This window comes from Gymnoscopelus braueri (assembly GCF_963280865.1).
Source record: "Gymnoscopelus braueri genome assembly, chromosome: 8".
Taxonomy (NCBI): Eukaryota; Metazoa; Chordata; class Actinopteri; order Myctophiformes; family Myctophidae; genus Gymnoscopelus; species Gymnoscopelus braueri.
In genome coordinates this window covers 3373500-3398106 of record NC_137609.1, presented here as the reverse complement: position 1 = coordinate 3398106, position 24607 = coordinate 3373500, and the positions used below count along the sequence as shown (strand labels likewise).

The following is a 24607-nucleotide window of genomic DNA, read 5'->3' as shown; positions in this document are numbered from 1 at the left end:
TAATATGGTGATATTGTTAGGGTTGTCTTTGTGTCACATTAAGGTTTAGCTACCATAGCCTTTTAAAATATAATTTATATATATATATATATATATTTTTTTTAAACCAGCTGTGAAAGGACTAGAAACTAGACAGTGGTACCAAACCTGTTAGACTTTCAATGTATCCTGATGTGTTAACATCTTTTAGAATCACATTCAAAGTGTTCAAACCTTTTTGTTAAAGGACTGTGTAATATTACTTTAGGGAATTAAAAGAGTAGCGAGTAAATGCAGCTTTAAACACAATACATAGGTTGTGTCAATGGTGCATTCTACTTGTTTACACTGTATAACACCCTGTGAGTGGGACATTTTCAATCATCTATGTCACTAGGGGGGCCACTCCCATTGGCTAAAATAATTACCCAGCATGCACTGCAGGATGGCCTGACATCCTTGCTTACTAAAGTTATGTATGTAGTAAATAGGTTATAAATATTTTACATGGTGATAATTCCACAAATGTGGGAATTATGTAAAAGTAGGGAAATGTTATGAAAGATGACATTTTGAGAGTTACAATGTGAGTGAATAACCAAACATTTGTCTTGGAATAAAAGTGGGGTGACCCCTAATGCTATAAAATGTTTCTAAAAGTAGCGGAAGTAGCGGTTTCTACTTCCAAAAACAATGCATACAAGTCATAATGTAGCCTATTCCCTTCCAATCCCAACAATCAACAGCTATCATCATTAATCATATCAAGTTGTTGTACTCCACTTGTAAAAAAAAAGTTATAAATGTTTAATATGGTGATATTGTTAGGGTTGTCTTTGTGTCACATTAAGGTTTAGCTACCCTAGCCTTTTAAAATATAATTAGGGAATTTTAAGAATAGCGAGTAACGTGCGCTAATTATCATACAATCCCTCCCCTCCTTCCCCCATCATCTATCCCGTCACTAGGGCCCCCCCCTCCCATTGGCTAAAAAGAATTACCCAGCATGCATTGAGGGTAACTTTTAAATACTTGCTTACTAAAATGCATGTAGTACAAAGCTAGAACATGTTTTTGTATGATGTTGTTCAGTGTTGTCTTGTGTTACATCTTAAAAGCTTTAGCTAACCTAAACTTTAAAAATAAGTTTATTTTATTTTTAAACCAGTGGTGAAAAGGTTAGAGACTAGACAGTGGTACCCAACCTTTTAGCCTTTCATTGTATCCTGATTTGTTAACATATTTTAGAATCACATTCAAAGTGTTCAAACCTTTTTGTTAAAGGACTGTGTAATATTACATTAGGGAATTTTAAGATTAGCGAGTAAAGGCAGCTTTAAACACAATACATGGGTTGTGTCAATGGTGCATTCTAATTGTTTACACTGTATAACACCCTGTGAGTGGGACATTTTCAATTACAAAACTATTCTGCTTACACGCTTAACATGTAAGTGCATTTTTAACAGTCTCAATCTTCATTATACATTATAAAATAATACAGATACATATTTTATGTGAAAGTAACTTTACTGAGCAATAACTTATGAGACCCCATGACCACTAAGATGGTTCACCCACATCGAGGCTCAGCCATTGTTTAAAAATAATTACCCAGCATGCATTTCACCCATGGCGAGGCACAGCCATTGCACTCCGTGCGCTAATTATCATACAATCCCTCCCCTCGTTCTCCCATCATCTATGTCACTAGGGGCCCCTCCCATTGGCTAAAAATAATTCCCCAGCATGCACTGGGGGTATTTTTAAGTACTTGTTTACTAAAGTTATGTATGTAGTAAAAAAGTTATAAATGTTTATTATGGTGTTATTGGTTAGGGTTGTCTTGTGCCACATTAAGGTTTAGCTACCGTTGCTTTAAAAAATATATATATATTTTTTTATTTTAATCAAACCGTATGTGAAAAGACTAGACTAAAGAGTGGCATTCAGCCTGTTAGACTGTTAATCTACCTTGATTCCTTTGCATTTGATCCCCAGTTTAACTACAGGGGAGTCATACTGTATTTGTAAGGAATACTGTAAGAAAATAAAATCCTGCTACGGCATATGTTCTAAAGTCATTATAGGTATTAAAGCATAATAAGTTTAGTTAATTATTATACCCTTTAAGAATAATTTATAAAAGAATGAACCCTGTTACTACATTGAAATAAGACTATAATGTGACCTAAGTCAATCAAAGTTACCTTTTAAACAACCACTTGAAGCCTAATAAACTCATGTGACATTGTAGTAGTCAGCAACAGGCAAACGTTAATCAGAGATAACAATTCTTATTTTTAAAGAATAAAACAAAACAAAACCTCACTATTCAATTATCACTTTCTACGGTTACCCTACAGCCCCACTCCATCCACCTTGAATCCACATTTACCCTGCGTCTGGAACACACCCCACTCAGACACAGTAATTGAATACACATTAGAATACACATTAACCCCCTCCTACTTCCCCCCCTTCCCAGCAGGGGGCGCCAAAGCCCCCTCCACTTCCCCCTCCGCACAGCAGGGGGTCTCAGACATGCTAGGGCATGAAACAGACACGCCCCCCTAATGATGACGTCACTAAAACAAAATGGCGGATGCTAACACAATTAGCATGTTAGCATGTTAGCTTAGCAAGTACATTTTGAATTCCAGACTTTTACTTGTAACAGTATTTTTATATTGCAATATTGATACTTTTACTTAAGTAAAACATTTTAGTACTTTTTCCACCACTGAACGTACATTTAACTACATTTACTTTTGGAGTGTCTGTATTTATTTGAGTATTTGTAGTTTTGGATCACTTCAAATATAGCCTGCTATACTGCCTAAACTACCAGTCAGCGTGGTCTATCACATCAAAACATAATCCAGGGATCAGTGTTAATTATGTTGACTAAAACGATGACGGAAAATGTTTGTTGACTGCCTTTTTATGCGTTGTGAGCTTGTAGATCTGCTATTTTCAAACCTTTTAGTACATTACATTAGTACATTTTGGTACCTTTTTACTTTTACTCAAGTAAATTTTGAATTCCAGACTTTTACTTGTAACAGAGTACTTCTTTCTACATTGCAGTATTGATACTTTTACTTACAGTAAGTAAAACATTTGAGTACTTTTTCCAACACTGCTAAAACTAAATCAAAATGAACACAGCCAGGAATGTATAGGAATGAAAAAGAAAATCACAACTACAATTTGCCCACTCAGATTGTAGCATATGTTGCATTGGGGGTCTTGGCCCCCCTAAGGACATCTGCTCTCTCTTTCTCTCATACTCTCTTTGTCTCACACCCACACCCCCACATGTGAATATGCGCACACACGCGCACGCACACACGCAATTACGCACGCACGCACGCACGCACGCGCACACACACACACACACACACACACACACACACACACACACACACACACACACACACACACACACACACACACACACACACACACACTCTCTCTCTCTCTAGTGTGATAGCATTCTGAACGGGACAGATGTTGTCTGGACAACCCCCCCCCTCTCTCTCTCTCCCTCTGTCTCTCTCTCTCTCTCACACACACACACACACACACACACACACACACACACACACACACAGACACACACACACAGACACAGACACAGACACAGACACACACACAGACACAGACACAGACACACACACACACACACACACACACACACACACACACACACACACACACACACACACACACACACACACACACACACACACCCAGAAGAAAGTTGGGTTCAGTTCAGTCTCCCTGCTCGAGGAGGTGGACCGACAGCCTAGCCGAGAGAGAGAGAGAAAGAAAGAAAGAAAAATGTGTTTGTGGTTCGAGTCTGTGTTTGTTTTATTTTTTCACCTCAGATGGATGGACACGCACGCACGCACGCACACACACACACACACACACACACACACACACACACACACACACACACAGTATAGCAGGACTGGATGTTGTGGTGTGGAGATGTGGAGACAATAATGTAATTATGTTCTGAACTAGTAGACCAACTATTCCAATCTGGATGTGAAGTTCTGGACCAATGGGATCGAGGTTCTGGATGAAGGCTACGTTTCTGGACCAATAGGATGATATTCTGGATGTGAAGGATCTGAATTTGGATGTAAATGTTCTGAACTACATTCTGGACCAGTATAGGGATTGTGAACCAATAGACAGATTGTGGATGTGAAGTTCTGGACCAATAGGCAGTGGTGGAAAGTAAGTAAAATGTTTAACTTTTTTTTTGTTTCTTTACTGGAGTATTTTCAGTTTTCAGTACTTTTACTTCTACTCCACAATGTCAGGGACAAATATTGTTATTATTTTCACTCCTCTACAATTATTTGAAAACTATTTGTAACTTTACTACAATATACTTTGTAGATTTTGATTATTATCACAAAACATACATTAACCACTTCAGCCCTATATACTGTACACTAGGCTATTTGAAAATAGCAGATCTACAAGCTCACGACGCGTTGTGAGCTTGTAGATTGCTATTTTCAAAACATTTGTATACATTATGAAAACTTGTGAAATGGGACATAGGGCCCTATATTTTCGCCGGTGCCTTACCCATTATCCCTAAACTTCCTTGACATTTTCTACTATGTTTAAAAAACATTTTCAAATAGTTCAACTAGCCGATCTACATCGACACGTTGTGAGCTTGTAGATCGGCTTAGCTATTTATATATTTGAATAGTTGGTACTTTATAGGTAGGGTAAGTTGGACCTTTGTTAAAATAAGTGTTAAATAGCTCTATATTCTGATAGTACTCATTGCTATAGAGTGTCTCCCATGTCTCTCCAGCTCTTCAATAAACATAAAATGCATTTTCAGTGCTCTCTCCTGATTGGCTTAAATTTCGTCACCTACCTGAAAATGTACTATATTCTGTTTACTAAAGAGCTGGAGAGACCCCTGTGACCGAACAAACGCTCTGTAGCAATGATTTTATATATTTTCATTCCAATACCTACTTACCTGTACTTTTACTCAAGTACATTTTGAATACCGGACTTTGACTTGTAACAGAGTATTTCTACATTGTGCTATTGATATTTTTACTTAAGTAAAAAACTAATGTGAGTACTTCTTCCATCACTGCCAATAGGATGATGTTCTGGATGTAGGCTACATTGCTGGACCAATAGGATGATGTTCTGGACTTCCGGCGCCGCTGCTCTTCTGCTGTTGGCAACTTTGTTTGCAGGTAAAGTGTGTGTGCAGGCACCATCTAATTGGTTTCTTGTGTAACTGAGTAAGGGCTCATTGTGCTGTTGTTGCAGTGTCCTGCGGAGTCAGTGTTTTCGCTGTGTGTGTGTGTGTGTGTGTGTGTCCACCGGAGCCGGGGCGCTTGTTTCACTCCTAACCTGGCAACACCGGCGCTTGTTTCTCCCACAAAATCTGGCAAAACCGGAGCCACTGGCTGCCAACGACTTATGACGACTTAAAAAAAAGTCATTAAAAAAAATAATATATATATTATATTCACAATATATATATATATATATATATATATATATATATATATATATATATATATTGTGAATATAATATTTCACTTTTTTAAAACTTTTTGTATCTAGATCGGCATCATATAAATACTCTGTTACAAGTGAAAGGCCTGAGTTAAAAATTTTACTTGAGTAAAAGTATTGTCATCAAAATTAAAAGTACTAAAATGTTTGAAAATAGCTGATCTAGATCAGCTATTTTCAAATATATAAACCTATGTAGTTATTTTTATATAGTAATTTATATCTACAAAGTCACATAGTAACTAAAGTTTTCAAATAATTGTAGTGGAGTAAAAGTACAATATTGCCTCTGAGATGTAGTGGAGTAGAAGTAAAAGTACTGAAAATTGGAAATATTCCAGTAAAGTAGAAATACCTAAATGTTAAGTACAGTACTTGAGTACATGTACTTAGTTACTTTACACCACTGCGTAACACTGTTTGCAACACAATCCTATATTACATAAGAGATAAGTCCCGTCATCATTTTCCCGTGTCATTGTTTCGCACTAAACACAACAACAACATATCACACGTCACTAACAACATAAGCCACAACATAAGCCACAACGTGCGCGATTAATTTACGGGTGGCGTAGGCTACTTTTCATTGCTCACCACACATTTGCCTCCTCGGAGCATAATTAATTGCGGCCAGCACAAACTGACAACATTACGGGTAGACCATGTTGTTCCCTAGCGTCAGCATCGACCACCGCCGAGCGAAACCGAAACCGAAACACCGCGAGCCAACACGACGCAGCCGCCATTGAAATCTCCACACAACAACAACAACAACACACGCGACCACTTCGTTTCAACCCGCGCCGTTGCTTTCACTTTGGTCATGTCTCTATCACACCACACTCACAATAATATGTCCGTCATTCACGTGCCAAGTACATCCCAGCGCTTCCCCCTGCACGCTGTGCTCCATTCTCACAAACACACACACACACACACACACACACACACACACACACACACACACACACACACACACACACACACACACACACACACACTACTGAACGCTTTTGTGGGTCTTTGCGAAATCCCGAAGTGGAGTTTTGGTCATTGGAACCCGTTTGTGAAGTGGGTATTTTCAAACCCTGGAGTGGATTTAGGGGAGCGTCAGAGTGTTTGTGTTGGAGCGCCTCAGTGCGGCTGCAGAGTTCATGTGCAACCTCTTGCATGCGTGGCTGTGGCTTTACAGTTTTCCGTTTTCCTTCGCCGTGTCTGTAGGTCTCCAGGGACCCCCAAGGGTCTCCGCGGGACCCCTAAGGGGTCCGCTATGTTTCGCGGGGGTCCGAAGGGCTCCACGATATTTCGCGGTGTCCCAAGACTCCAAGGGGGTCCGCGGACAGAGGGGAGCACAGGACACTCAGTGTTGCCATGTCCTCTGATTATACGCGCATTTGCCTTACTTTTCACAACAGCGTTGCCATGTCTGAAAATCATAAGCGACTTTGCCTACTTTCACACAATACTCTCTCTCACACTGTGAGGTGACTGTAAGGTGGATCTGCGATGCGAAGTGGACGACACGTCACACTAGACGTTCTAGTGTTATACAATATGTAGTGGGGGTCTGTGCTTCACCCCTCTCCCAGCCAAGGGGTCCTTGGCCTAAAAAAAAAAAAAAATACCCTTGATTTAAAGTGAGACGGAGTCAAGGGGGAGGGGCAATGTGTTTCTATGGCTCTGCCCTTTATTGTGTCAGAGACCATTGTCTTGGAGTTGGGGCCCCTGTGTGTGTGCACGCGCGCGTGTGCGCGCGTGTGTGTGTGTGTGTGTGTGTGTGTGTGTGTGTGTGTGTGTATAATAGTATAATAAGTGTAATTAATAAGTATAATAAATGTCATAGTTATAATACTTATGTGCTTACTATATCTTTTTTCCTATACAAACCATTAACTCCATTTTAACCATGTGAGATTCATTGAAAACACCTGTCCTTATTTCCAATATTTTTTTGGGGAAATGAAAAATAACAATGAAAAATAATGAAAATGAAAAGTGTAATTGAAAAAACTCTGCCCCCTCACGTGTTAGAAGGACGATATCAGTCACCAGAACCAAGGACGGGTGTTTTCAATGAATCTAACATGGTTAAAATGGAGTTTGAAGTTACGATGGGTTTGTATAGGAAGGGGGTGTGTCTGATAAAATGAATATCAAATATCTACATACTGAATCAAGCAACTTAAAAACTGTCTGGGGTGAAACACAAAAGCCTGAGTTAGGCCGTGGGCTGAGTGCTCTAATTCTGACTTTCATTGATCCCCACTCAGAAACTGCATTCTTTTTTCAGGGTAGATATATAAAATTCTTACAAGTACTGTAACAAATGTTTCCAGCTCCGATTCGTGCGCCAGAATGAAAAAGACAGATTTTATCGAATGCAATTTTAAACAGGCAAATATGCAGGGCTACTAAGAATCTCCATGGCAACCAGCAATAAAACATTCCGTAAAACCGAGACTTCTGGTCCAAAAAATACTAAAATGAGTGTAAAATATAGATTTTCCTAACGAACTTGCAACAGCTATACCATAGGCTACTAATAGTTCATTCATAACCGTATTGGACTGCTTTTGTATATCCGATTATTTTCGCTATATTGCCTTGCCTCTCGTTCACTGCCGCTGCGGTGATTTGATCATTAACATAAATGAAGTGGTAACGTTAATTCTTGTCTTTATAATCTAAAATTGTATCATATTTAAGTATACTTAATCTGTTACAGTTACAGATAATTGTTCAAATCAATCGTACATTATTACCTGTTAAACTGTGAGCCATTTATAGGCAGTGGTGGAAAAAGTACTCACAGGTTTTACTTAAGTAAAAGCAATGTAGAAATACTCTGTTAGGGCGCGCTCCCACCAAGAGTTGGCTGGCCGCTGTTAAACGCAGGTTGTGCGCGGCCAAAGTTTTTTGCAGCCAGCGGATTTAAAAAAAACGCTGTGACGCACCTGTCACTCACATTCAAGACCGTCCCCGTAGCCCGCAACGCCTTCTTCCTTGACGTTAACCTGAAGCCTTTGCGACCGCACTGACTTGTAACCAGGCCAGTTCTTTAATGTCAGTCATATGGAACTCTTTCATGGTCAAATCATAAAGTACTGGGTGAGATGCAACAGCTACAACCAGTTGGTCTACTGAGAGCACCATGTTGCTTCCTGAGTCTTGAGACGGTCCGCCTTCGACTCACCCGATTGGACAGAGGGAGAAAATCAGCGCCTGCCTCCAGCAGTTTTATGCTTAGTCGCGGAGAGCAGATAAACACAAGGTCTGCGCGACCAGCGGAAAAATCTGCTCTTGCGTGAATCAACGCATTTACATTGACAATGCATTGGCAGATTCTGCAAACAGCGGCCAGCCACCGCACTTTTATTTTACCTCTTGGGCAGAATCTGCCAATGCTTTGTCAATGCAAATGCGTGGATTCTTGAAAAAAATCTGCAAGACCAGGAATCCACGCATTTGCATTGACAAAGCATTGGCAGATTCTGCCCCAGAGGTAAAATATAAGTGCGGTGGGAGCGCGCCCTTACAAGTGAAAGTCCGGAATTAAAAATTCACTTGAGTAAAAGTACATAAGTATTGGTATCAAAATGTACTTAAAGTACCGAAAGTAAAAGTACTCTTTATGCAGAATGTCCCGTTTCACAAGGTAATATGTATCAAATGTAAAATCTTTTGAAAATAGCCGATGTGAGCTTGTAGATTGACAATTTTCAAATAGCCAAAGTTTAAATAGGGCTGAAGACTGAGAGGTTAATGTATGTTTTGTAATAATAATTCAAATCTACAAAGTAACTCAAGTTTTTATATAATTGCAGTGGAGTAAAAGTACAATATTTGTCTTTGAGATATAGTGGAGTAGAAGTAAAATAATTAAAACTTGGAAATACTCCAGTAAAGTAAAAATACCTCAACTGTATGTACTTAAGTACAGTACTTGAGTAAATGTACTTAAGTACAGTACTTGAGTAAATGTACTTAGTTACTTTACACAACATACTATAGGTGACGTTTACATAATTAAATTAAATAACCAACACAACACTGATTCATATTATTCAAGTGATTTTGTCTGGTGTTGATTCATTAAATAGCATCTGATTATGTATTTTTTTTGTCTGCTGTTTTGAAGTTCTTATGAAATGGTACCTACATGTCTAGTCAGGACACGTATGAAGCAGGATTTGCTTCTGTTTGTGGTTATTGCACACAAACATAAGATAGAGATAACAAACACCATTTAAGCCATACAAAAACCTTACAAATGAGTATTTTAACACTGTGCATTTAACCAAAAGATATAAACGGGCTCTGAACAGTACTGTACAAAATAATGAATGCAGCATGCTAGTGCACACACACTAAATTGACAGACAAACGTAATTTAACCCAACTCGCCTAACTATATCTACATTAACAACTGGTAACTTTAGCTCAGAACTTGTCAAGAGAGAAAGAACAAATCACCAACCGTAACTCTAAACACCAACTTTGGCAACGGATCCACAGTGACTGCAGATCTGAACAGAAAAGATACGAGATGGGAATCAATAAAATAACAAGGCAACGTATAGCAGAGCCAATTAATGATAGCGAGACATTTATAAAGGGGTACATATTGATTGGTCACTGCTTAATAGTATCTTAAGCATTTGCAGCTGTTGTTAAAACGCTAAATTTGCATCTGCAAACCATCCTGTTGCCTGTAGGCAACCCTTACATTATAATGATATAATATTGATGCTTAATATCATAATGTGCAACCAACGATCATCACAAAACAAATATTACCTCTGTTGTTTTCTTGTTTACAATATTCCGTCAGTCTGAGCTGTATTTCCGGGTTCTGCTCTTGCAAGTGGTACGAAGAACATGATTGGCCAACTGAATTACACAATACAGTAGGCGAGCTTTGATTGGTTTATACTTGGCATCGGGTTGCCAGGATTTTGAAAATAAGTAATGTTTAGTCTGTGATATTATATCTAATTTTTATTATTCTGGCGCAACTTTTCAGGTTGAAAACATTTGATAATGTGTTCATAAACAATTAATCTACACAATACTAAAAAATCACACCCAGTGTGAGTAAGCGGTGCCTACTCTGTTTGATGAGTGTGTGCTGTCATTCAGTTGGTACAAATCTATTTGATGTGTGGGCGCTGGCATTCAGACTGGTATTGAGGCGGTACTAAAAGAGTATTTGTAGTAGTATTTTTTGTAGTAGTATATTTGGAGTTTTTACTCATTTTTACAACTTTTAAGTATTTTTACTCTTTTTATCAACTTTTAGTAATTTTTACTCTTTTTTTCAACTTGTAAGTATTTTTACTCATTTTGAATACTTTTAAGTATTTTTACTCAATTTAAGTACTCTGAAGTATTTTTACTCAAGGTATTTACTTCTAAATATTTGTACTCACTTTATTTACTTTTAATAATTTGTACTCACATTGTAGATCGGTCGTTTTAGTGTGTGTGTGTGTGTGTGGGGGGGGTTGGGTGTGTGTGTGTGTGTGCGTGCACACGTGCGGGCCAGTCTGTGTGTGTGTGTGTGTGTGTGTGTGTGCGCATGTCTTTAAGTGGCGCATGTGTTGCAAAGGTGCGCCTCGCAGGACCGCATGTTCTGTGTGTGTGTGTGTGTGTGTGTGTGTGCGTGTGAGTGTGCGTGTGCGTGTGCGCGCGCGCACGTGTGCAGTGCTGGCTTGTGTGTGTGTGTGTGTGTGTGTGTGTGTGTGTGTGTGTGTGTTTGTGTGCATGTCTTGAAGTGGCGCATGTGTTGCATCTTTGCCGTCCGCAAACATACGGACGGACGGACGGACGGACGGACATACATACACACACGGTCAAATGTAGAGCGGCTGGCACCGCTAAAAATGTGTCAGTTCCTTGATGGGGATCAACCAACTCAAAAACTAAAGCAGATAGAGGCACTCGGCCCACGGCCTAAGTGTGTTAAACTGAACCCAAACATATTTGAAAGTGAAATGTCCCTTTAAGTACCCACAGCTCTATATATTGGCCAGATTAGAAATAAATTGGGCCTCTTCCTTACTTCCTTCACAGGTGTTACCAATGATACTAATGACGGCTCTGTTCCATTCTGGTCATACTGAGTCAGGGTGCTGATATTGTGCATGTTGGCTCACTGGAAACACTCTGCTACACCAGTCAAAGTGTGGTCCAGGGACCCTCATAGTTCCTTGAAGGGGTTCCAAATGGACCCTTATGATGGGGTCCATTTGGTTCCACTGTGAGAACCACTGTGCTACACTAAATGGAATGGAATAATAACACATTCTGAGTATTTGTGAGTTATTATAACTATACTATAACTGTACAGCAAGGTTTCCCAAATGTTTCAGACCTTCCAAAATAATCATATTTGAACTGGGGACATTACATATGATATAGTTCAGGTAAATATTGTGAAAATAGCCACACTACGAGCTCACAATACCTCACTTGTAGATCGACTATTTTCACAATGTTTGCCTCTGTCTTACGTAATATTTAACAATTTGGCCAATTTGGTGTTAACCCTATGTCACCAAACGTATCATATATGATACACACATTACACTGATTTTTTAATAAATCAGTGTAATCAATACTTGGACCAAGAACCTGTTGTATCATATCTGACACATCCCCACTTCCCCCTGGACCATACCATTTGCATTGCAGGTAGTTACAGAGCCTCAGGTGGTCTGACCCAAAATGGCTGCCATCAACTAAACAGGAGAGGTTGATGCACTACTAACAAACAATTATTTTTTAAGCAGTTCGGGTACGTTTTCCTAGTATATCTAAATAAGTGTTGGATAACTTGAATGCACTTAAGAGCTCTCAAAATTTAGCATTTGAGTTAGTTTTTTATGATGTCAAAAGTGTTTGTATCATATTTGATACTACAGGTCTATAGTCCTTTACGATTTGTATCATATTTGATACTACAGGTCTAAAAGATTTTTTTTTGTAATGTTAAAACCGACTTGATTTTTTTTTTTGTTTCAAAATTTTATCCCACGATTTTGTAACCCTATTTTTTACACCCAGTGCCAATCTCTATGTAATCCTGGGCACTACACTCCCTCTGCCAACCTAGGGAGGCCAGGGCCGAGCTCATGCCTCCTTCAATGCATGAGAGCTAACTGACCTTCTTATCACCTGACAGGGGAGAGTTTCCCTGGTTGGACGTAGCGCGTGGAAGGAACACATTATTCCAACCAGTTCCTTTCCCCTCCATCAGGCGCCCCGGCTGGCCAGGGGGAGGCAGTAAAACCGACTTGAAATACCCCTTTTAATACCCCTTGTATCAAATATGATACAACAAATAAATGATACAAAGTAATGGTAAAAAAAAATAAAAAAATCAAAAATGTTTTAGGACCCAATAAAGTGTCCCTTTTAAAATTTTTGGAATTTTCTGACCTTTCCTTCATAGTTCAGGTTCTAGAGGGTTAAAAAGATCTTAAAAGTCATTCAATTGTGTCTTTATAAATGTGCAGATACCATGTATACACTTATGCTGTATGTTGGTTTGTTTACTGTTGAGTGAGAAAACAATGTTGCACAATAAGCTATCCGGGGACCCCCAAAATAATTTGGGGACCCCCCTGGGGGTACCGATCCCAAGTTTGGAAACCACTGCTATACAGTGTTATAAGTGTATAATACATTATGAGTATGTTTGTAATGCATTATGGCCTTCATAGGAAGTTTTTTTTAATAAAAATGCACTGGTATCGGATCACTACTCTGTGTTGACCTGTACACAGGTTCAGGTATTAGTAAAGTACTCCGATGTTTTACTCAAGTAAAAATACCAATACAACATTGTAGAAATACTCATCGACTACCTTTTTTCACTGACCAAAACAAAATAAAAACCAAGCTAATATTGTTGCTATCGGGCAGAAACCAACTAACTCAATTTTTTAGCTTTTCCATTTTGTTCATAAATCAGTGCTATTGAAGACCCTTTACGTCTATGTGTTGGTTACAAAAGATATTGAAGCAATGAAAAGTATTAAAAAGCGCTTCTGATAAAACCAGCTAACTCCATTGGATCCTCAAACTTTCTGCTAAACCAGCTAAGTCCACCAAAGGGGGGTGGAGTTAGCTGGTTTAGCTGACTCCAGGCTCCACTCCCTTTTGACCTCCAACCTCATTGTGAGCTTGGAGGTCCATTCAGTTCTTATCAATGATGAACAAAACCTCCTAACTCCACTTTTTGTTTTGCTGGTTTCTGCCCGACAGCAGAGATATACTAAATATATTGACAATTTTGTCAATCCTCCTATAATTCCACAAAGCTCTGTGCGTCTGTAGCAAGCCCCCAGAACCCAGTGGTTTCATTGAAGCCAAATGGACATGCTGGCCATTCATGGTACTGCAGGCCTGGGGCCTCAACATGAACGAGCGAAAACGGTTTCGACCAATGGGCTCGACTCACGAGCGTGCGCACGTGCTTGCGCACGGGGCTGCGCGCTTCTGTGACGCAAAACGCGTCACTTCTGTGACGAACTGGGCCCTAAATAGGCCGCGCCCACCAAATTTCCAACCCGGAAGAAGGGGTGATTTAGGCCCATGCGCTGGGTGAGCAACTCAATGCAAGTGGATGGGAGGAGATTTCGGGTGCCCTCTCTATTATTTTTAATTCTATGGTCTGTAGCTCTGTGCCTCTGTAGCTCTGTGCCTCTGTAGCTCTGTCTGTCTGTGATGTGTGCAAAAAAACACCCAGTTCTCCTCAGTGGCTGGAGCAATTGATCTGCATTTGCACACAGCCATTCACCATTACCATGTGCACGGAACACCGAAGCCCGTTTTTTGCTTTCCCCAAATGTCAGCTGTTTATTTGCCTTCTTATGTAAAGGATTGTCGCCATGGTTACGGCTCCCCAGCTGTGGGATGGCCTTCCGACCTATGGGACGAATGATCAAACTGCGCATGTGTCGAATCCATAGACCACACAGGGAACGTGCGCTCGGGTCCGTCCGGCCGTGTGTGTGTGTGTGTGTGTGTGTGTGTGTGTGTGTGTGTGTGTGTGTGTGTGTGTGTGTGTGTGTGTGTGTGTGTGTGTGTGTGTGTGTGTGTGTGTGTGTGTGTGTGTGTGTGTGTGTTCACTGTGGGTCCAGGACGCCGCCAAGAGTGGAGAAGAGATCCAGTAGAACTAAGACAAGACATTTTATGCTTGGCTGCACGTGGGTGTCACAAGTTCAAGCCGGATGGACACCGTGAGGTTTTCAGTTCGATCCCGGGCTCCCCCAGAAGAGTTAGCGTAGAAGTGTCCTTGAGCAAGACACTGAACCCCTAATTTCTCCCGAAGAGCAGATTGGTGCCTTGCATGGTTTCCTCCGCCATCGCTGTATGAATGTGTGGGTGAATGTAATGCACGATCTATTATGTAAAGTGCTATATAAATGCACCATTTACCATTTAAGTTCAGTTTATTTTGTCCCAAGCTGGGCAATTTATGTTACAGCAGATAATAATAAGAAACCAAGAATCCAAGACACAGTAAACATACATACAACGTACATACACAAGACATAAACATAGACATAGTCATAGACATGATCACAAGATCCAGATAATAATAGTTACTAACAGCTACCTCCTCCTGCTTCCATTATTGATGGCACGAATAGAAGTAGGTAAAAATGAGAATTGTACCTGTTGTACAACGTTCCGAAAATAGCCGATCTACCAGCTAGTAGCTGGGCTATTTTTGGCACACAGCTACTGTAGGTATAAATCAGGCATTACGACGCAATCAAGGCCTGCCAAAAGTACATTTTAGTCGACTAAATCAACTGTAGATTTAGTCGACTAAAACTAAACTAAAAAAACATGTCAGTTGACTAAAATGTAAACTAAACAGATTTTTTTTCAAAAGACTACGGCTAACTACATTAGCCATAGTTAAACATTAAAATTTTCTGTAAAAATTAACAGTGCTTGTAAAAGCCCTGTATTCAAAATTGAGTATAAAAGTATTGGCACAATACTTAAAGTACGAAAAGCAAAAGTGCTCAAATGTTTCCAAAAATGTCAAAAATAATGAGAAAATAGCAGATCTACAAGCTCACAACGCGGCACGATGCGACATGTCTAGATCTGCTATTTTTGAATAGTGCCAAGTATAGGGCTCAATTGATTAATGTCGGAATCTGCAAAGTAATTGTCAACTAAAGCTGTCAAATAATTGTAGTGGAGTTAAAAGTATGCACGTACGTACGCACGCACGCACGCACGCACGCACGCACGCACGCACACACGCACGCACGCACGCACGCACACATACACACTCTGCTTGCCAGATGCCGTGTGTGTGTGACTTTCTGATGCAAAGTGACCACATATCACTTATTAAGACCCTTTATCCAAACCGAGACGTATATGTCACAGGGTCAGACACACACACACACACACACACACACAGATTTGCATTTCACACAATCATATTAACAGCTTTTATCGTGTTCAGACACAAAAGATCATTAGTCACACGCACGCACGCACACGCACACACACAAACGCATGCACACGCACACGCACACGCACACACACGCACACACACACACACACACACACACACACACACACACACACACACACACACACACACATACACATACGCACTTATGGTCGTAATCATCAAACTTTTTTTTTGCTCTGGGGGGGCTTTAGGGGGGGTCATGCTGCTTTAATTTGTTGAATTTTGTATTTTAAAAATGTTTTGTTTTTAAAAAATTCATATGTGTTAATACTACCCTATCTATATCAGTTAACCCTGTATGGTGACTTCACTTGGTATCTCCCACTTCTGTTTACGTTCAACCGGTCCCACCAAACCCGCCCGGAAGCAGTGTTGCCAGACTGGTCGCTTGAAAAAATTGCATTGGGCGGGCAAGTTCTGGCGGGTTGTATTAGCCTCACGTCACCAAACCTGGTTTCTTTCTACTGCTCAGTGCTCTGAGTCTGATTCAAACTCGAAGTTTAAAAAGTTCCATATAGGAATGGGAGTCTGACCCCGAGCTAAATTATGGATCGCCCCTGTTCCTGTCCTCTTGGTGTACATGTTTGAGTGGTGCCAACAGTGTGTGTGTGTGTGTGTGTGTGTGTGTGTGTGTGTGTGTGTGTGTGTGTGTGTGTGTGTGTGTGTGTGTGTGTGTGTGTGTGTGTGTGTGTGTGTGTGTGTGTGTGTGTGTGTGTGTTGTCCCTCTGTCCGTCCGTCCGTCCGTCCGTATGTCTGAGCAAGGCCTCAACAGCTGCAGCTGATAGCAACACAAAGATGCAACCAGTTACTAATTCAACACAAAGGTGCAACACATGCGCCACTTAAAGACATGCACACACACACACACACACACACACACGCTTGCTAAGGACGCACACACATGGGCGCTAACCCGTTGTAGAGAGGTAGAGGGGGAGAGAGAGAGGGGGAGAGAGAGAGGGGGAGAGAGAGAGAATGGCCTTTCGTGGTCGAGTGACCATGTGTTTATATTGAGAGAGGGACCGTTGGTGGAAGTAGTAAGATTTAAAACATAACCAGACTGTATTCATCACCTCATGTGAATGAATGTCTCCCCTAGATTCATATTTAGATCTTAGTTGGAAAACTGCAATGGCATCATCAGAGTGTTGAATTCTCCTCTCCTCTCCTCTCCTCTCCTCTCCTCTCCTCTCCTCTCCTCTCCTCTCCTCTCCTCTCCCCCTCAGAGTCAGTGTGTGGGGGGCTACAGACCCATGAGTGTGTGTACTACAATGTGAACCATGAGCTGGAGAAGACCAACCACAGTGGGGTGGAGCGTTGTGAGGGAGGGGAGCAGGACAAGCGCTCTCACTGCTACGCTTCCTGGACCAACTCCACTGGTTCCATAGAGCTGGTGAAGAAAGGCTGCTGGCTGGACGACTTCAACTGCTATGACAGGTACGCCCAGGTCTACTGGGATTAGGGCTGTGAATCTTATGATATCTCACGATTCCAATTCGATTCCGATTTTTGGGGTCACAATTTGTTTTCGATTCAAAAACCTTTTTTTCCGATTTAAAATCCATGTTTTCCCCGGTTCAGCCCAGAATCAAAAATGTCATTATACAAAACTACTGGGGAAAAAAATATATACATTAATAGGAGAATCGATTCTGAATCGTCCAACATGAGAATCGCGATTTGTATTCAAATCGATTTATTCCTGCAGCCCTAACTGTGATTGGCCAGGCGTTTTTGCTACTATGCCTAAGCCCAACTTTAACCCTCACCTCAGTAAAACTATGCCTAACCCTAACCTTAGCCCTAACCCTAACTTAATTGTAACCCTAACCTCAGTAAAACTATGCCTAAGGCATTTGTAGAATCGGCCTCAGGTCTTAATGGGTTAAGAGATCAGATGTCATGGTTGCAACAACCCAGCAGAAATCGACCATGTCCCCTACTACACTGTTTGGTCTGTGTTGTCATCAGTGGTGTCAAGTAACTACAGTGGTCACCTGTTGACCTTTGCGCCTCCGTCTCTGAAAGGTACCTACCATTACCCACCTTATCCTTAGGTTGTGAAAGGTTGGGGGTGTGGCTATGCCTTGGGGGTGTGTTTTCAGTTTTTCATTGCTGTAATACAGTAGGTGGACAGTGGGTGGCAGAAGAGAGCTAAAATGTTTGCAGAGGAAAGAAATTACTCTAGATTACATTACATTAAGGTATATGTCTATTTATGAATTGATTAATTTAAGTAAATACATTGATTCATTAATGTAATTCATAATCCTATCTTATAATTTAAATGCCTGCTCATCTGCCATCTCTGTGTCCCAAAAATAATCTGTGGGCTAATAATAATAATAATAATAATAATAATAATAATAATAATAATAATAATACAAAATCTAGATTATTTAATTGTTCAATTATTAATTTTTTTTAAGTAACTAAAAAGTAATATGTAATATTAATATATTGCAGAATGTCCCGTTTTTTACCACAATATAAAAATACTCTGTTACAAGTAAAAGGCCTGTGTTAAAAATATTACTGAGTAAAACTAGGCTACAAAGGTGAAAAGCCATTTACTTGTTCAGTTTGTAGCAAAGGCTTTAGTCACATGGGAAGCCTAAAAATACACAAGAGGACTCACAGGGGGAAAACATTTTACTTGTTCCGTTTGTACCAAAGGTTTTTATATATTATTATTTTTTCTCGCATCAATTGCTGTGTAGTATGTATCCTAAATGTTTCCTCTCTAAATGAAACAGCCAACAGCTAATGGGACCCGACCCGGCGGCAAAGTTTTTTTTTTATCCAAATAAATTCATATATTAATTAATTTGTAGCGTATTGTGTTCACAATAAGCAACTTGTCATATTAGTCAGATCCCCAAGAGTATATGAAAGCCAGTACTGTACGCGAACAGGCTTTTTGCATGTAGTTTAAGCGCAAGGGGGCGGGGCCGCGGGTGGGTAGAGAGCCTGGCGACGCGAGCTATGTTAGTTAGAGCACTGAGTGGCAGTTGGGGCAAACGCAGTCCCCACAACATCATTTACGATTTTTCAAACAACCGCAGACTACTTTTTTCGCCGATAAAGTATAGTTTTGGACCATGACGGAGGCGCGCCGACTCAGCAGACCTTGAGGCCGAGGAGTCGCGCCCGAGCGCCTCCAGGCGCGAGTGCCCGCGACGACCGGCCGATGGTCTGCTAGTCGACTAAGCGCCGTCCGAGTTATGTACCGATAGGCACAGAATCGTAAATGATGTTGTGGGGACTGCGTTTGCCCCAACTGCCACTCAGTGCACTAACATAGCTCGCGTCGCCAGGCTCTCTCCCCACCCGCCACCCGCGGCCCCGCCCCCTTGCGCTTAAACTACATGCAAAAAGCCTGTTCGCGTACTGTACTGTACTTAGGTAAAACATTTTAGGTATTTTTACTTCTACTCCACTCTCAGCAAATATTACACTTTTATTACACTTTATTACAAAACCCACATTAACTTCTTCAACCCCATATACATTTTGGCCATTTGAAAATAGCCGATAAAAGCGATGCGATGCAGTGTGAACTTGTAGATCTGCTATTTTCTTCAACGAGTAATCCGGGACCCGAGGGGATCCTCAGAGTTACTACAGTGGGGCGCAAAATCTTTTTGTGATTGGACCATTTTTTTTAATGAAGTAATAATTGTGTGTGTGTGTGTGTGTGTGTGTGTGTGTGTGTGTGTGTGTGTGTGTGAGACAGATCTGAGTGTGTAGCAACAGAGGGCAGTCCCCAAGTCTTCTTCTGTTGTTGTGAGGGAAACATCTGCAATGAACACTTCACACACCTGCCTAGCATCCCAGCACCAGGTGAGTGTGTGCAGTGCCGCTTTAGACTCCACAGGGGCCCTAAGCATGATACAGGACACATGCACGCGCGCGCAGCGCGCGTGCATGTGTCCTCCGTGCGCTCGCGCTTGATTTTTTTTGCGGTTCTGGGCGGATTGGGTTCGTTTTTTTTTGCGGTTCTGGGCGGATGGGTCCGTTTTTTTCTCGGCGGGTAGGCGGGGCCCCACGCAGCCTGCGTAGTGTGCGTGTAGGGAGAAGCGGCCCTGAGTGTGTGTGTGTGTGTGTGTGCGTGTGCGTGTGCGCGTGTGCGTGTGCATGTGCATGTGCATGTGCATGTGCATGTGCATGTGCATGTGCATGTGCATGTGCATGTGCATGTGCGTGCGCGCGCGCGTGCGCGCGTGCGTGCGTGCGTGCGTGCGTGCGTGTGTGCGTGGGTGGGTGTGTGCGTGGGTGGGTTCACAACTTATTTGAACACATTGCTATGGTAGAGCAGTGGTTCTTAACCTGTGGGTCGGGACCCCCAGGGAGGTCCCCACATGATTTTAGGGGGGTCCCCAGATGACAGTGAAGTGACAATTTAAGGACTGTAAGTACCACCAAAAAAAAAGAAAGAAAGAAAAGAAAAAGGCCATTACTGCTTAACAGGTGGGCAGGTGGAAAACCACTTTAAACACAAAACTGGTCAGAACTCGCAAGTGGCAGCTGGCTGCGCCTCGGCAGAATCTGACGAGGGAACTCGTCCCTGGCAGGCAAAGAGTTAATATGTGCGGAAAAGCACTTCCTTATTTGCTTCATATCTAGCGGAGCTTCCTTGCCACCTGGGTTGATATGTTAAAGAGTCATTCTACGAAAACGTGTCATTTTCCATTTTCAGTGTTTGATTTTTAAAATACCATTTTACATGTCATTTTTTGGATGAAGTAGATCCGTATCTATCAGAAACATGAGCCGTGCCATCTCAGGCTATTATTTTTTTTGTATTTTTTCACACTTTTAATCAGCATGCATGTGCATTTCGTCAACCCTGTTACCAACATTTAAATTACTTTTTGGAAATATTTTAAAAACATATTTAGAACAAATGTCATACAATATGAAAGATTAATTCCCCCTATTACACTCAGTGTGTTTGTCAAGTGAAAATATTGACAAGTTTAGCTTTTTTCTCACAGATCAACCTGCATTTTTGCAATTGATACCCCTACCTTATTTTTAAAGACGCGGTGCCGTGATTTTCAGTGATTCCCCCCCCCCCTAAAACATAATCATCAGGTATTATGGTTATACTAGGAGGAAGATTTTTTTTCAAAAAAGTGTACAGAAATGGTTAAAATTATGTTTTATGTGGACACGCCTCCAGTTCATTAAGTATACCTGGTTCTCACAGCATGTGTTATGATAATGAGGGGGAGGGTATGTTTTTACTATGTCACTAAAGCGCTGTTTTCTATTGGCACGTTTGACCCTCAAGGTTTCAGCCTCCAGGTAGAAACTCAAAATAGTCAGAGAAGACATAAAACACCATAAAAACACCACCAGGGGGCTTAATGAAGTTCTATCAACCTCATAGACACATGAAAAACAGAAAAAGTGCAAAACCATGGCACCACCTCTTTAAAGAAAAAGTTACTTTTACACAACAGTTACTTTTATTTAACATATATGAGATGAATTTATTTTGCATTTGCCATTTAATTTATTGAGTTATATTAGAATACAAGTTATAAAAGTAACAGGGCTGACAACAGGATAGTGTAACCCCTGTTACTATCCTATGTTAAGTCAACCCTGTTACTGTCAACCTCATAACTATTTTAACATAGGATAGTAACAGGGGTGATAGTAACAGGGTTGAGGAAAAATGCCAAGATTAGCCATTGCTAGCTATGTGGTGCATGTAATGACACCACATCGGACACCAAACATGCTTATGTGTAAATTAAAACAATTAAACAAATAACTTTTAACTCATTTTAAACAGGGTTGACGCCGTGAGCTCGTCCCCCTTTGTCAAACATTACAAAACTCAAAGAAAATTCATAAAAAGAAGAGCACACTTAGCTGACTTTTTGCCAGGAACAACATGAAAGAGTGATGATGTCACTTCCTGGAAAGAATGGCCTTTTGGAACATTCCATTACCTCTGAAGGGGTGTTTTATTTTAACAGTAACAGGGTTGACTAAAATATAGTTTGTTTTCACAATTTTCAACAAATTAAAAATAAAACATTTTCAAGAGACACTTGATAGTGGGGCGACGTAGCACGACAATCGTTCACTTTTGTGATTAAAGCGCCAAATTTGGTAGAGGTGTTGATTGATATATTGGGAACAAATCTGGATATTGGGCCATCACAAATTCTCACCCTGGTGGGCGTGGCAGCCATTTTTCAAAATGGCCACCAGTGGTTGATCAAATCTTCCAAATTTTTGTCCTAGTAGGCCGAAATGTTGCTCAAGTATGTGAGTATGAAGGTGTGTGGGTGTGTTCATGCTAATTGCCTAAAAGGGGGCGTTGCAATGGGAGTGGCCTAGATAACAGCAATATTTTGGGAGAATTGTTCAAATGGTGATACAAGCGTGAAATTTGGTACAAATCATCTTTGGAGATCACGCTTCGATTTAGGAATCCAGGCCACTCTTAAATCAAAGATGGCAGCCTTTTTTCAAGATGGCCGCCAAAATTTGTTTTTGCATTTTTGCATATCTTTGCCTATAATCATTTGAGGTCAATCACCAGATCACCAAATAACACTCCCATAGTATGTTTTTGAACATTTTCAAACAGGAGTTACCATTTATAACCATCTAAATTAAAACTTTTCAGAAACACGCCCTGCCACTGTGCTCACAGTCAAACTTAGGGATTAAAGCAAAACAAAATCGCATGAATGAACCTGTACAAAAGAAAATCCCATCTGGTTCTGTGTCTTCCTCAGTGAATCCAGCCACCTGCATGTCGTCTCTCACCGCATCCTTAAACCTCCAGGTTTTTGACGAACTTTAGACTTGATTTCCTTACCTTAATAAACATTGTCATAAATACTATATGCCTCCAGTCACTAGTTTAAAGTCTTCTTTCAATCACCATGATATGCGTTTTGGGAAATTATGATCCCAATTTATTTTTAAATTGATGATAAAGTAGGGTGTGCTGGGGGGCGGGATGATTTGATTGACAAGCTACCCAACCAATAGCATTCTTTCCGGTTGCGCAGGATATAACGTGATATAACGCGATATAGAAAGATGGCGGATTTGAAATTCCTGAACAATCGGCTTCATTTACGGTCTGTAGAAACCAATGGCGTCACTTTGTCCATACATTTTTACAGTCTATGTGCTACTCATACACTGGCACCGTCACCGTAAATGGTACAGTAACTCCTGTTTGAAAATGTTCAAAAACATACTATGGTCGTGCTATTAGGTGATTTGGTAATTGACCTCAAATAATTATAGGTAAAGATATGCAGAATTGAAAAAACAGTCTTTTGGTCGCCATCTTGAAAATAAAAATGGCTGCCATCTTTGATTTATGAGTGGCCCGGTTTGGTTTCCTAAATCTAAGCGTGATCTCCAAAGATGATTTGTACCAAATGTCCCGCTTGTATCACCATTTGAACAATTCTCCCAAATGTTGCTGTTATCTAGGCCACGCCCATTACAACGCCCCCCTTTTAGGCAATTAACATGAACACACCCACACACATACTCACATACTTGAGCAACATTTGGCCCACTAGGACAAAAACTAGGAAGATTTGATCAACCGCTGGTGGCCATTTTGAAAAATGGCTGCCACGCCCACCAGGGTGAGACTTTGTGATGGCCCAATATCCAGTTTTGTTCCCAATATATCAATCAACACTTCTGCCAAATTTGGCGCTTTAATCACAAAATTGAACGATTAGGCTGATATATCGTGCCACGCCGCCCCACTATGAGGCTTTATATGAAATATCGATTTTCTTATTATCATAAACTTTTTTGGGCTCAATATCTGGTCAAAGTTGAACAATCATACAGAGGGACAGGCCATTTATGCATAAATCCAAGGCCATGCTATTTTTAAAAGTGTTTAAATAACCCTCTAAAACAATAAAACTAAAACTTTATTGTTCTTATGTTATGAAAACACATCAAGGTAACTAAATTAAGATATATATATCTATATATATATATATATTATATATTTTTTTTTATTCAAAATTACTTATTTTGTGTGTGTGTATTTTCAGGTCCAGGGTCCAGCAGTGTAGATGGCGTGTTGGCTTATTCTCTGCTGCTCTTCTGTATGTTCAGCCTGCTGCTCATTAGCGCCCTCTGGAGGTGCACCCACCATGGACACGTGCACATGGTCAAGGTAAGCGCGCACGCACGCACGCACGCACGCACGCACGCACGCACGCGCACGCACGCACGCACGCACGCACGCACGCACGCACGCACGCACACACACACACATAACAAAAGATATAATAAAACAGCAATCTCTCTCTCTCTCTCTCTCTCTCTCTCTCTCTCTCTCTCTCTCTCTCTCTCCAGGACCATGCACCCACCTCTCCCCTGGTAGGCTTGAGGCCATTGCAGTTACTGGAGGTGAAAGCTAGGGGGCGGTTTGGATGCGTGTGGAAAGGCCAGATGATGAATGAATACGTGGCAGTAAAGATCTTCCCACTACAGGTGCATAATACAATATTTTAA

The 24607-nt window shown here is 40.9% G+C and overlaps 1 protein-coding gene across 1 annotated transcript in view; it reads left to right on the top strand.

Annotated features, from left to right (window-relative positions):
* LOC308090030 (activin receptor type-2B-like) overlaps nt 1-24607 on the top strand; it is a gene marked incomplete at both ends in the record, with an annotated part of 79849 nt that overhangs the window by 17754 nt on the left and 37488 nt on the right. Inside the window, 4 exons of the mRNA XM_080435056.1 lie at nt 17302-17512; nt 19812-19918; nt 24142-24266; nt 24449-24586. Coding sequence (XP_080291182.1) covers nt 17302-17512; nt 19812-19918; nt 24142-24266; nt 24449-24586 — 581 coding nt within the window. The remainder of the gene's footprint in view (nt 1-17301; nt 17513-19811; nt 19919-24141; nt 24267-24448; nt 24587-24607) is intronic.